Source organism: Verticillium nonalfalfae, assembly GCF_003724135.2.
Source record: "Verticillium nonalfalfae strain VnAa140/NRRL 66861 chromosome Unknown scaffold_26, whole genome shotgun sequence".
NCBI lineage: Eukaryota > Fungi > Ascomycota > Sordariomycetes > Glomerellales > Plectosphaerellaceae > Verticillium > Verticillium nonalfalfae.
In genome coordinates, this window is record NW_021167251.1 from 39,517 (window position 1) to 51,556 (window position 12,040).

The window sequence follows — 12,040 nt, forward strand, 5'->3', positions numbered from 1 at the left end:
GACAATCTCATGGTTTTCATTGAGGAATCTTGGCTCTCTTGCTAGCGGGATTGGCACTTCCCGCGAGGGGCAAATCCACAGCCTGTCTCTTAGTGCCGACGCCTGCGTCGGCAGATACCTCGTAAGGCTCTTCAATGTTCAACGTCGTGGCGTATGGGCTTTTGACGTCCAAAACTTTGGGAGTGCTGGATACCTGTGCAAAACTGAAACTTCCAAAGAGGTTCGCTGGTCCTGCAGGGGAAAGCCCATACGACGTACCAGGGAAGCTGTTACCGACATCCTCAGTCCCAGCATGTCTTAGCCAGTATGACTGGTCCTTCGGCGTCGCCAGTTCGCTTGGACCCTCAGTGATGCTCATCACATCCGCGCGTGCGACACGTTCACTGTCCATTACACCACCAATCATGCTCCTCAACGACTCGCGACTGCTGCGTCGGCTGTCAAGGTAGTTTCGAAGATCGTAACAGCGTCGACACCCTGGATATACTGGATAACGATCACAGTCGTCGCAATCAGCCGGAAGCTGGGGTCTCGACTGCTGAGCGCAGCGCTCTTGTATATCATCAAATAGATCCGTGACAGGTGTAAAGTATGCAACGCGCGGACCAGGACCATAGTATGCATTTCGGCCCCAGAGCTGGCCCAGTAATGCGCTAGATTCAGCGTCCACGATGGCAGCGCCGCTGTCGCCTGGACAGCCCATGCCGCCACGGATCCATTCATCGTCTTCTGGTTCGTCCTCACTTAGGAGCTCCTCAATAAACCATTCTCTGGTGGCTTTGCCTGTACCGTTGGACGCAGCTGAGACATAGGCAGGCACCTCGCAGATCTGACCCCGTTGTGGGCCTGATGTCCGCCCTGTTGAGTAGACGATGGCACCTGGTGTGATTGGGGCTGTATCTTTTATGACTTCCTGCTTCATGAGTGGCATAGTTTCGGAGGGGAAGCGTCGCAATACGTTCGCGTTTCGAGAAAGAGAACTGATAAGAATCCAGTCGGTCACAATAAGAGGGGGCTCCTTGCCACACTCGTCCCAGTAAGGGTCGTGGGACACCCGAGTAGTTTCCAGGTCGAGACCAGACGTGGCAGTCAGCTTACCAAGTGAGAAGTCTACCTCGAGTGGCAAGGTATCGTGCTCCTCTACCATGCAGCGTTCACGATCCATAGGAGATGGATGTTGAACAGCAACTGCCTGGGTGTGATGGAAGGCGTTGATGAACGGATGGAAGTTGGCGAGCCAGTAGGCACCACCCCCAACTATTACACAGGGACCTAGTGTTGCTGTGCTGTCGTCGTAGGCCCGGGTGCCCTCGATGCCAATACTGTCCCCCATACAGGGTTCCCTGAAGTAGAATGGGTTGCGAGGCAGGCAGGTCTCGTCTGGCATATCGCTAGCTAGGCCCCGTGCCCAGACAAGCCTTTCAACAGCACCGGTGGAAAATAAAAAGCTCACAGTCATCTTATGGGTCTCCGGAAGAAGATCACAGACATGGCCGGCAATTGTTACACGCCGAACCCTGGAGACGGGCTTCTCTGTCATGATACAGATACGACGAGTGCCTTGAGTTCTGCCCCTGGTGATGCTTATGGTATGCTTGGGCCCGCACCATGACGGGACGAACTCGATGAGGAAAGGCAACACGCCATGTTCCCAAATGATCGGGAAGCTCACATTTTCAACAAGCCTCTGAAGGGTATTTGGCGACGCCAATCCGCCTGGCGCTTCCATATCAGCAAGAGCACTAATTTGAATGACATGATGATTGACGAACCCTTAAGTCTTGCTTTTTTCATTACAAGATCAAACAACTGCCCGCGGCACCGCCTCTTCACCGCATCAACAGATCGGGCGTAACATTTGTCCTTGTCAAGTCGATTGCGTGGTTGGGCGGAAACGTCTAATTCAGGTGTCTTGCTAGGGAGGTGTGGCGACGGTGTTGTTGTCTTTCGATCTTCCATGCCTGTCGGTGTCTCGGGCGATTCTTCGTCTCCATGACGCTGCTTCCAAGATGCAGGGTGAGCGCATCTGATGTGGGATTCGAGCATTTTCACGCTCTGTAAAGTATCCTCGAGACATCCAGGGACAGGACAGACAACCAGGTGTTCGAGTTTGACGTGCCACGCGAGGCCGTCTTTGAAAGAGAAGCTCGGCTGACTGCAGCCGGTCCAATTACAAGTGTGAGTCTGCTGCTGCTGAGATTGACTTCTTGAAGGCCACTGCGCGCCGAAGGACTGCAGATGGCAATGTTTCTGGACAGTGTGTGGGATAATGTCGACGGTCTTCCCCTCGCTGACCACGGCGGGGGTAGCAGACTGGTCGCATGGGCTTGGTCCGCGTGAATAGGCATCCCATCCAGCTGCGATCCAGTCTGCGGAAGATGTTGTACAGACAGGCGACAGAACGGAGCCGGAACCTGATCCGGTCGAGGAAAGCTGCGAAATTGTTGACGGCGCGATGGAGCTGACTCTGCTGACAGCTCCTCGGGGACTGTACGTGCTGATTTTCGGGTAGTCATGGCCCAATGTCTTCAACACATCAAGTCCGAGAGGCCTGGGTCCGCATCCGACAGGCTCAGGGTTGGCAATCGTTGGTTCTTCTTGAACAAGACCATGAGTCCAAGAAGAGTCAACATCGGCAGTGTATATGGTAGGATGGACTACGTGGTACACATCGCTCCGGGAGATTGTGGCAGGTTCTGTCGTCTGCCAGTCGGATAGCGACTGATGGTTGTGAAGGGGAAAGGGCCCTGCAGTTGCACGTGGTATCAGGGTTTCGACGACGCAGGGTGGTGTCGGTCCCTTGACCGCCTGGTGGTCCCGTTTGCGCTTCTTCAGCAACTGCCTCATGGGGGTAGATTCCATTGTAGCTTCCGCAGTCAAGTTGAAGAAAAGGGAGCGCTAGACAGCGCGTCAGCGAGAATCATATGCGACAAAGCCAGCAGTGCGATTGAGCAGCAGCTGCAAATTTGACAGACAGCCGCAAGTAGAAGGTATTGAAAGTGGACAAGAGACTCAAACGGACTCGAACACGGCCTTGGGGTGCGATGCTGCAGGCGCGATGACGGCTCGCCTGATGGTCTTGTGGAATTTTAGGCAGCGGCGCAGCAAGGCGAACCGCCGGCTGCCTCACTTGCTTCTCCCACCAATGATCGAGGATCCAAGACAGCCAACTCTCATCACCACACAACGCCTCTATGTAGGTACCTTAACCTACCTAGGTAGGCAGTTGGACACGAGTGCCGATAGCACACCATGTGCCCTGAAAACTGGAACGCCGTGGGCATTTCTTTGGCTTGCTTCGGTACCTTAGATGAGCAGTGCGCATATGCCCATGTCAGCCATCGCCCTCCGCCAATCCCAGTGCTGTCCAGGGTGAAGATTGCGGTGATCCCAGCACTGTTGTATGATTTCGTTCACCGTCTTACAGTTTCCGAACGACGCATCCGATTCAACGAGAACCTCGGACACCAGATCCTCGAAAAATGCCTGCTGATGTGGCGCCGCCATGCTTCCTGCAACGCAGATGGGCCACGTGAGTTGACGGATCGATAATGTAGCTCGTGGCATGCGCCGAATCTCGCCAATGACGCGGGCCACGGTTCTCTGGCCCTCGGCCGGTTCAGACAGTGCCAGACTCGCTCTTGTCGCGTATAGTTGCACGAGCGCCGCCGTCGCGAAGATACGAGTCACATGACTGGCTGGATTGTTCGCCTCGTCTCGAAGGTCCAATCCTTCCATGCCCGCCTCCAACTCGTCCCCGATCTTCCTGGCCCGACCCATCCAGACCATCAACGCGTCCTCCGTCTGACCTTCGAGGCTGACCTTTCGCTCCTCGAGCACGGCCAAATCACCAACAGCTTTCATGACCCAGTTCTGACAACCCATGATCTTGGTCATGTCGAATCCTTCCATCTGTAGCCACGTCTCATAGGGGAGGTATGGGACGTTGCCAGTCGAAGCGCAAGCCAGTAGGTCCATCCATAAAAGTACGGGCGCGTGGAAGGATAGCGCAGCATCGATACCCCGCCGTTCCCTAGCCGAGCTTGACACTAAGGACTCTATCCAGCCAGAGGCATGGGAAACCAACCGAGAGAGGTTCATCGTCTTCATAATGGCTGTTGTTGCTTGCAAGTGCGGCTGCCAGTCGCCCTTACCGCCTCGAAAGACCTGCATCGAAGCTGAGCTGACAATACGGTCGTGTTATTCGGCGAGCCTGACTTACCTCAAAGCTGATCAGCGCCGATCCACAAGCGATCACCTCGATGAAGTCCTCGTCATCCTTAAAGATGGCGTAACCCTGAGGCTGTCCAATGAAATCCTGCAGGCCTCTGAGGGCGCTGGTATGATACTCTAGTAGCACATCGTTATGCCTCAAATCTTCGTTAACAGCACACATCAGTGAGTGCTTATGCAACGCAGCGAGGCTCAACGCAGCCTTGTACAAAGGCCCGTTCTTGTTCAATAACCAAAACAGCCAGCCCCGACCCCATTTTCGATTTGAGTAATGAGTATACTGCATGGGGAAAATGCGGTCGAGGTAGTACATGAGCAGCTCGGACTCCTCATAAGATGGCGCAAAGTGTTTCCTGGTGCTGTCCTCCGACTCTGGTACTGGGCCCAGGAACGCGGCTAGATCATCTGAGAAAGGGAAGTCAACGGAGAGAGGATCATCTGGTAACAGAAAATGAGGGGTGATGGCACTAGCCTCCTTCTGTAATGTGGTGTCCTCCTCGCCAGTTTCTGCTTGGGACAACGGCCCGTCTGCGGTGGCGGACCTTTCGTTGGCCGTCTCCAGACTACGAGTCTGCGCAGCTCTGACCTGTTGCCGTCTCAGCTGCTTGAAGTTTTTCTTGACGGCTGCCTTGATGCGTTGCGTTTCCTCTTTTTGCTTGACGCCGCCATCCATCCATGATGGGCGCTGGCCATACCCATGACAAACGACATGCCTGGTGCTGCATTCCTCACAGGTTGGCGACGCTGCATCGCATTTGACGTGTCGCAGGCGACACGTCCAACAGCCCGTTCTCGATCGGGAGCGCATTGGGCATGCGCGGATTGGACATGCTGGCAGGGAACACAAAGTCGGATGAACAGATGTCGATGCCAGATCAGGGGAGGAATTTATTATGAAATCGAAGCTCCCAGCCCCGCATTCTTATACGGCTCGAGTGAACTAATTCCACCAAGTAATCTCTTAGCGCACTCGCTACTTGAGCCTGTAGATTGCCCATCCATCGTCTCACACCTCGCAAGCCGGTGTCGATTGAGATTCCATCCAGTCACACCTTAGTTTATCAACCGCATGACTGCCGTCGAGCGCCCATTCAAAGCCTTGGCCACGATGACGATCATGAATTGATCTCGCGGAAGCCATCCTTCTGACGGATACTTCTCATGGTGCTGGCGCTTTTTGAGGCGGCCCTGCCATGTCCACCGATTACCTGTCAATCGGACTGCAGCCGAAGGCTCACCATTGGAGAACACCTTGATACTTTCGACTTCAAAGGATGGCTCACTGGATGAACATGTCCCCTCGAGATGAACGAGTCGCACCTCGATGTCTCCGATCGCCTCGGCGTTGACACTGACGACGTTAACTGTGAGATTAGCAGCTTGAGCATGACTTGGCGGATGTTCCGATCGTAATGAGCTCGCCAGAGAATCTGATGACAACGATGGAGTCAGCGGAGGGCTTCTTCGATGTCGCGTTGCCGTTTCGAACGCATATGCATATCTCAGAAGGTCAACGTCGGTGTAAGCCCTGCCAGCAAAGGTCAGCCCGACGGGCATTTGCTTGTCTGCCATAATACCCATGGGTACGGTTATGGCCGGAACACCCATGTGCTTCAGTGCTCGCGTGCCATTGGAATACTTGACGCCGTCACGCAGCGCGTGCTGCATGGACGAGAGCACCTCCTCGGCATCGGCGCGGGGGACGTCTCCATTGGTTGGGAAAACAATTGCATCACAGCCGTGCTCATCGAGCCAAGAATCGAGATCTCGCTTCCGTGCAGCTTCAAGGGAGCGGAGGGCCTCAGCACATCCCGGAAGGTCATGAATCGATTCTGGGCGATGGCGGATGTATTCAATCATGTCGGCGTATCGGACATGGTTTTGAGCCTCGGTGTGTTTGCGAGGGTCGTCCAAGGGCGCGTAGAAGGGCCGAATCTTTTTGTGGTCGACAGTAGCTAATGTCTTGCAGTTCGGTGCATCGTTTGTGCGGAGGAAGTTATCCCAACCAAGAGCGATCATCTGGCATCGTTCGATATCAATCCAGCCCTCCGGCATGCCGGGAACATGGGCAGCCTGACCGGGAAAGTGCTGCTTGGTATAATTCTCCACCAGGGGAAAATCCGTTTCAACGATGCTCGCGCCCAGTGTTTCCAGGTCTTTTTTAGCCTGGAGCCACAGAGCCCGGATAGAGTCGGCAAATGCAGGAGCATCCCCAGCTGATGTAGTTCCTTTGCCGATATACCACCTGGGGACGGCTAGTCGCTTTCCTTTCAATGCTGTAGGGTCCATGAGACTGAAGAAGCTCTTTGGGCGGATTTCGGATGATTTGGGGATCTGAATCGTCTCCTGTGTCCTCCAGAAGTCCCCATCCGACGTGGCCTCGTCTGTCATGATGACGTCCAAGACAGCCAACATATCCTCAACGGTTTTAGTGTGTGGTGTCAAAACATCACACGTAGGGTACAAAGGCCACACACCCCTGCAAGGGACAGCCCCCCAGGAAGGAGAGTACCCCCGACGATGCCGTTGATCGACGCCGGCGCGCGTCCTGAGGAAACGGTCTCGCTACCGAGCCCAATGGGCGCAAAGCCTGCCGCTGTAGCGACACCCGAACCCGAGGAGGACCCCGAAGCGTATGATGTGCACATATATTCCTGGTTATAGGGACTCTCGGTGCGCCCGAAGTACCCCCGCTGACTCCCGCCGTCAGCCATGGGGGGCATGTTCGTGCGGCCAAGGAGGATTGCGCCCGCCATGCGTAGCGATGCTACGATAGCGGCATCGGAGGTGGCGATAAGACCTGAAAATGCTGGAGAGGCCGCAGCGACGGCAAGCCCTTTGGTACAATAGCTGTCCTTAACTGTGAACGGTATACCCTCGAGGGGGCGGGGCGGTTTCCCTGATGCGCGGTATTCGTCCGAAGCTTGGGCTTCGGCTAGTACATCTGGATTAAGGACACAGATGGAGTTCAGATGAGGGCCACGAAAGTCGAAACGACCGATACGGTGGAGGAACAAGGTAGTGAGCTCGACAGACGTGGTGTTCCTGGAAGCGAGGGCCCCAAGAAGTTGTGCAATGGAAGCATCGGCGATGTTGATGTTGCTGACATTCATGATTGGTATATATAGTATGAAGAGCCGAGAGTATTATTGCTTCATCTTCCACTATGAGTGAATGTTTCCCAGACATCGCTTTATACTCAAATCATTAGATATATGTTTTCTCATGAACGTGTAAGTCGCGAACATGGAATTCGGGAGGAAGGTCGTAGCGAGTCAGTCCAGGGTCTTGAACGGAAGGTCGACGCGAACTATGGCGACGAACCTCACGAGGTGCCATTCAGCCCTCGCGAAAGTCACGCGCCACTAACAGAAGGTCTTCATAGATTTCACGCATCTTCATAGAGTTCTATTGACGTGCCTCATTGTTGCCGCCTTATCGACCACGTCGGCCTAGCAATCGAATCAGACATCTCGGTTCCCGTCGTGCCCTGTCCACCATTCAACCTATGCTGGTGTACACAGGTAGTGCATAGCACTGCATGGCAGTTGGAACTGGGTACGAAAGATTCAAGCTCCAGCTCGAAAATCAGGCGAGATCCCAAGGATGCTATTGTATAAAGTACTACAGTCAAGACGTCAGTTCTGGGCTGACCCTTGAGGTCGTGATGGAGAACTGATCGTTGGATGTCATGCCTTTGACTCCCTCACGAGGCCCGATCGGTATGCTAACTTTCCACGGCACCTGGCAGCGAATATACAAGCGAAAACTCAACATCAAATACATACGCTTCCTCAATGAAGCCTACGATTGCATCGCCATTCTGACAGCCATTTGTGTAAAATAAATTGGGCTAGTATGATCATTCCTGAGACTTGGTGGGAAAACTTCACTTCTACACTCTCAGACTCGAATCGCATAGTGATCTAGGACGACGAAAGATGCCACCCAGCATCCGCAACATTAAATAATTGGCACTCGCAAATAAATCCTCCTGGACCTGAATCACTGTCGACAGGCTCCTTTGTGAAAGGGAGTTGGTCAATGCGCACGGACCTTCAGTACCTGAGCTGCCCTCGACTTGTAAGATCGACCACCCCAGAAATAGCGAGCATACTTTAAATACTCCCACCAACCAAACCTCATGTCAAAATCAGAGTCGCCTCAGGGGCAATTACTCGCAATAGAGACTCGCACGTCCCCTAGTATGTACCGTCGATCCTTAACGTCGCAGGGCAGGTTTAGCCTGTTTGAAACCTGTGAAGACCTCCTGTTGCGTGTCTGGGTGTCAAGGGTTGCTGCTTGGCCATCTCGAGCCGAGCCAGCCCACGCACCCACTTGTGGATGGGATGATGGCCTCTCGAATTGAGACGACGAGTAAACGCGATTTGTCATGCATCTGCATTATTCATTCTAGAATTTTGGTGCTGGAACAGCCTGTCATGACATTATCATAGTCAAGATGCGTATAGGGACCGGAAGAAAGAAGCACAGACATCTGTCCGGTCATATGGTGGATACCCATCTGCAGACAAGAGCAGACTGGGCGATGTATACTGAATGGCTATGAACACATCTTTTATCTCCAAAGCTCGCCCAAGCCTACATGAGCAACAATCCCACTAGAAAACGCCCTTCAATTGCCCTCCGATGCTGGACCATCCTTCCCATTCGTGCTCATGCGTCTGTTGACCGAGAACATCATTCCTTTAGAAAATCAAGTAACGCCACGGCAATGCGGGAGATTTCAAAAAAGAAAAGATTAAAAAGAAAAAGAGCCACGGACGCATCTTCCAGTGAAAATTACTGACTCTAGATGCAGAACTTCCTGTCCAACATCTGTAGCGCCTTGGCGTCGTGGCTCATGCCGCCCGGCCGCTCTGATGGCGCCGATATAGTGCGAGGAGAACCACTCGGGCTACCTGCTCCAGTCACCCCATGAGGAAGAGCACCAGCCGTATCAATGCCGGCTGGCGCGGGATGGAGAAGCGCTGAGAGGCTGGCTTTGTTGCTGTGTGAGATAGAGACGCCGTTATTGACATGGCTGTCCGAGTGTGAGCTGCGAGGCGGTGAAATGGAAAGAGCTCGGTTTGGGGGCGTGTAAGTCGGAGGATATGTGCCATCGTGCTTGACAGCAGGAAGAGTGTTCGAGTTGCGAAGACTGGAGTGGCTCCCCGCCGGGTCAATGCCAACAGCTTGCGCCGCCTGCGCCTGGAGATGCGCAAGTCGCGGCGAGCCGTCCAGCCGATGACTGTGCTGAGCATGTGAGATACGCGGTGACTGCTGCTGTGACTGATAAGGCGACGGAGCGAGGGGCTTCTGATGTGAATTGAGCGGCGGTAGGGCTGTCCGCTCTGGCTGTGGCGGATGCTGCGAATAGTGATGACCATGGGCAGCCGCGTGAGGGTGTCCTGTCAGAGAATGTGGAGGCGGCAGGGCTTGGGCGCCTGCTGGTGCTTGTTGCGGATGCTGGGAGTAAGGAGTTGCAGTGTAATGATGACTATAAGGCGGCGTGGCAACGGGCGAGGGCGGCCAGGCATAGCCTTGTGAATGCTGTGCGTATTGGGAGGCGTATGGCTGAGGAGGCAGGCCCTGCGGAGCATGCTGAGGAACCATATACGGCGAATGCTGAGAGACCATAGGTGCCCGTGTCAAGGCAGGGGTTGGGTTGCTATCATGGAGGCTGGATTCGGGGTACATTCCCTTGACTGGTGTGATATTGCGCAGCTGAGAATCGGTACTGGGCTGAAGGAGGTCTGGCGAACCAGGTTGCGGCCTGGAATAATAGGAGATGAGGTGGAGATGCTGACCAGCTGATGTCGTGATGCTAAATGACTGCTTCATGAGACCGTCGGCTTTGTATCGGTAACCTTCAGGCTCGCCATTCTCCTGGTCTTCGTCACTGCCTCGACCCGAATCGGGAGTCTTGGTAGCGCCCCTACGACCGTTGCCAAAGCCGCTGCCGCGTTTGCCCTCCATCTCCCGGTAAGTGAGGAAGCTGCCCGATACTCTGCTGGCGCTCCAGGACTTGCCGTCAGTCCATCTCCTCATGCCAGCCTCGCGTTCATCCCAGACAAATACCGAGCCGGATCTGATAGACTGTCGCTCCTTCTCTGATAGCCTTCGTTGGACTCGGGGGAGGAGACCTAATCGGCAAGCCTCGAATAGCTTGATTGCATCGGCGGGGGTCCGCACATAGCCATGATACGTTTCCATGGTGGTTAATGTGTGCCCGACTGATGGGCTGTTGCGACTCAAGTTGTGAAAAAAGAAGTCTAGGCCCGCCGAGGCACCAAGGTCTGCGATGACGAGGACTTTAAGCAGTGTAGAGAAAGCAATGCGAGGACAAGATTCCGCGCGGCTTTGGGTGCAAGGTCGATTTTGCAACAATACGAGCTCGCAGACAGCACAGTTGGAGGTCTAAAGACAGTGATGCGCACCAGGGTATACCGTGGTGACCCGAGCCTGTGAGGAGCAAAGGTCCTAGTGGCTCCCCTATTAAAGCAAGCCGAGACGAGCCTGACGGCAAACGTTGCTTGATCTGAGCAGGCTGAAACGTCCTGCGGGAAGGCGGCGATTCCGCGTGTTCTGTGGGCCTGAGGACCTTGGGAATATAATGTCGCTAATGAGAGATGCAAATTAGTATTTCGATATGAAAATAAAATAAAAGATCAATAGCCCACGAGGGTGCCAGACATCAAGAAGACATCTCGTGCCCTGAACAATGGCAATTGTGTTCATAAATGGGTGAACCAGCGCGGGCCAAGGACGATGAGGGTACAAGAGGCCAACTGGGCCATCCTAGGCGGCTTGGCTGCCAATAATATCCTGACACAAACCGACATGCAGCTTCCAGGGCAAGACCGCCCGCTCGCCCGAAGCGAGACCGCAGGCCTTGTAGGTTCTGAGGTGACGAAGCAGCACTTGCACACATCGTGTACCAACCTGAGTAAGGCTGGGCAGTCCAATGAATGCCCTGAGTCGCTAATAAACAGATGAAGTAGGGAGGGACGAGATTCGAATGGCAAACAATGCCAAACTTTGCCGATTAAAATAATGCAGATACAAAAGAACCAACAACTTGGGAGGAAAAGTTACGTGGTGGGTAGAGGACCGAGAGCAACATACATTTGCATGCAAAGTGCACACAAGGTATTGGTGGCTGAGCCTCAACGCTCGAACTCGCAGCGGGCGCCTCGGGCCAGATTCCGAAAGATGACGGTTATGTTTCGTTGCGCGGAGACGAGTGTACGAAGAGCAATTGCTGAAGGGATCGTAGAGGATTGAGTGGACGTTGAAGAAACAGTTTGCTGGTGTCCAAGGGAAAGGGATCGCGAGAGAAGGTGGAAAAGGTTAGACAGGATGCGCGGGTTACGTGGACGAAGAGCGGTTTTGTCTCGAGACGCCTCTGGCTGGGGGCCTTCGGGCGTGGATATCCTGAAGGAGACAGGCTTGCTCGTGACCGGCAACTCGGCTCCAACGGATCGCGGATGGCGGCCGTTCAGGCGGAAGGGAGATGGAGAAAAGGGCGGAGAGAGGGTCAATGAGAGATGGTCGTGGCGTCCCAGGGCGTCCAAAATCGTTTAAGCTTTTAGTACGGGCACGCTGTTGGTGTCGGTGTTGCCAGTGCTGGGGGGGTGAGGTGAGACGAGGGTGAGGGTAGAAGGGTAAGGGGGGGTAATGGTGAGTATGACTGCATGGGTGACGGATGTTGTTGGTAAGGAAAGCTAGACCAGGTGCTGAGACCCACTGGGCCACGCACGCACCGGGGGTGACGACGCCTCGAAAGACTGGGGCCGAAGCCGAA

General features: G+C 54.3%; 3 protein-coding genes across 3 annotated transcripts; all 3 read right to left on the minus strand.

Annotated features, from left to right (window-relative positions):
• Positions 1-411: 411 nt before the first annotated feature.
• D7B24_004566 (uncharacterized protein) lies at positions 412-1,387 on the minus strand (the record flags this gene model as incomplete). The annotated part of the gene is made up of 2 exons (XM_028638734.1): positions 412-437; positions 502-1,387. The coding sequence occupies 2 exons, from the start codon at positions 1,385-1,387 to the stop codon at positions 412-414; spliced, it is 912 nt and encodes a 303-aa protein (XP_028496642.1).
• A 1,919-nt stretch (positions 1,388-3,306) lies between these two features.
• On the minus strand, positions 3,307-7,346 carry D7B24_004567 (uncharacterized protein; the record flags this gene model as incomplete). Its single annotated transcript, XM_028638735.1, has 5 exons — positions 3,307-4,167; positions 4,223-4,814; positions 4,895-5,064; positions 5,554-6,651; positions 6,711-7,346. 5 exons carry the CDS (start codon positions 7,344-7,346, stop codon positions 3,307-3,309), a joined length of 3,357 nt encoding a protein of 1,118 aa, XP_028496643.1.
• Positions 7,347-9,045: 1,699 nt separating this feature from the next.
• Positions 9,046-10,449, minus strand: D7B24_004568 (uncharacterized protein; the record flags this gene model as incomplete). Its single annotated transcript, XM_028638736.1, has 1 exon — positions 9,046-10,449. One exon carries the CDS (start codon positions 10,447-10,449, stop codon positions 9,046-9,048), a length of 1,404 nt encoding a protein of 467 aa, XP_028496644.1.
• Between the last annotated feature and the right edge of the window lie 1,591 nt (positions 10,450-12,040).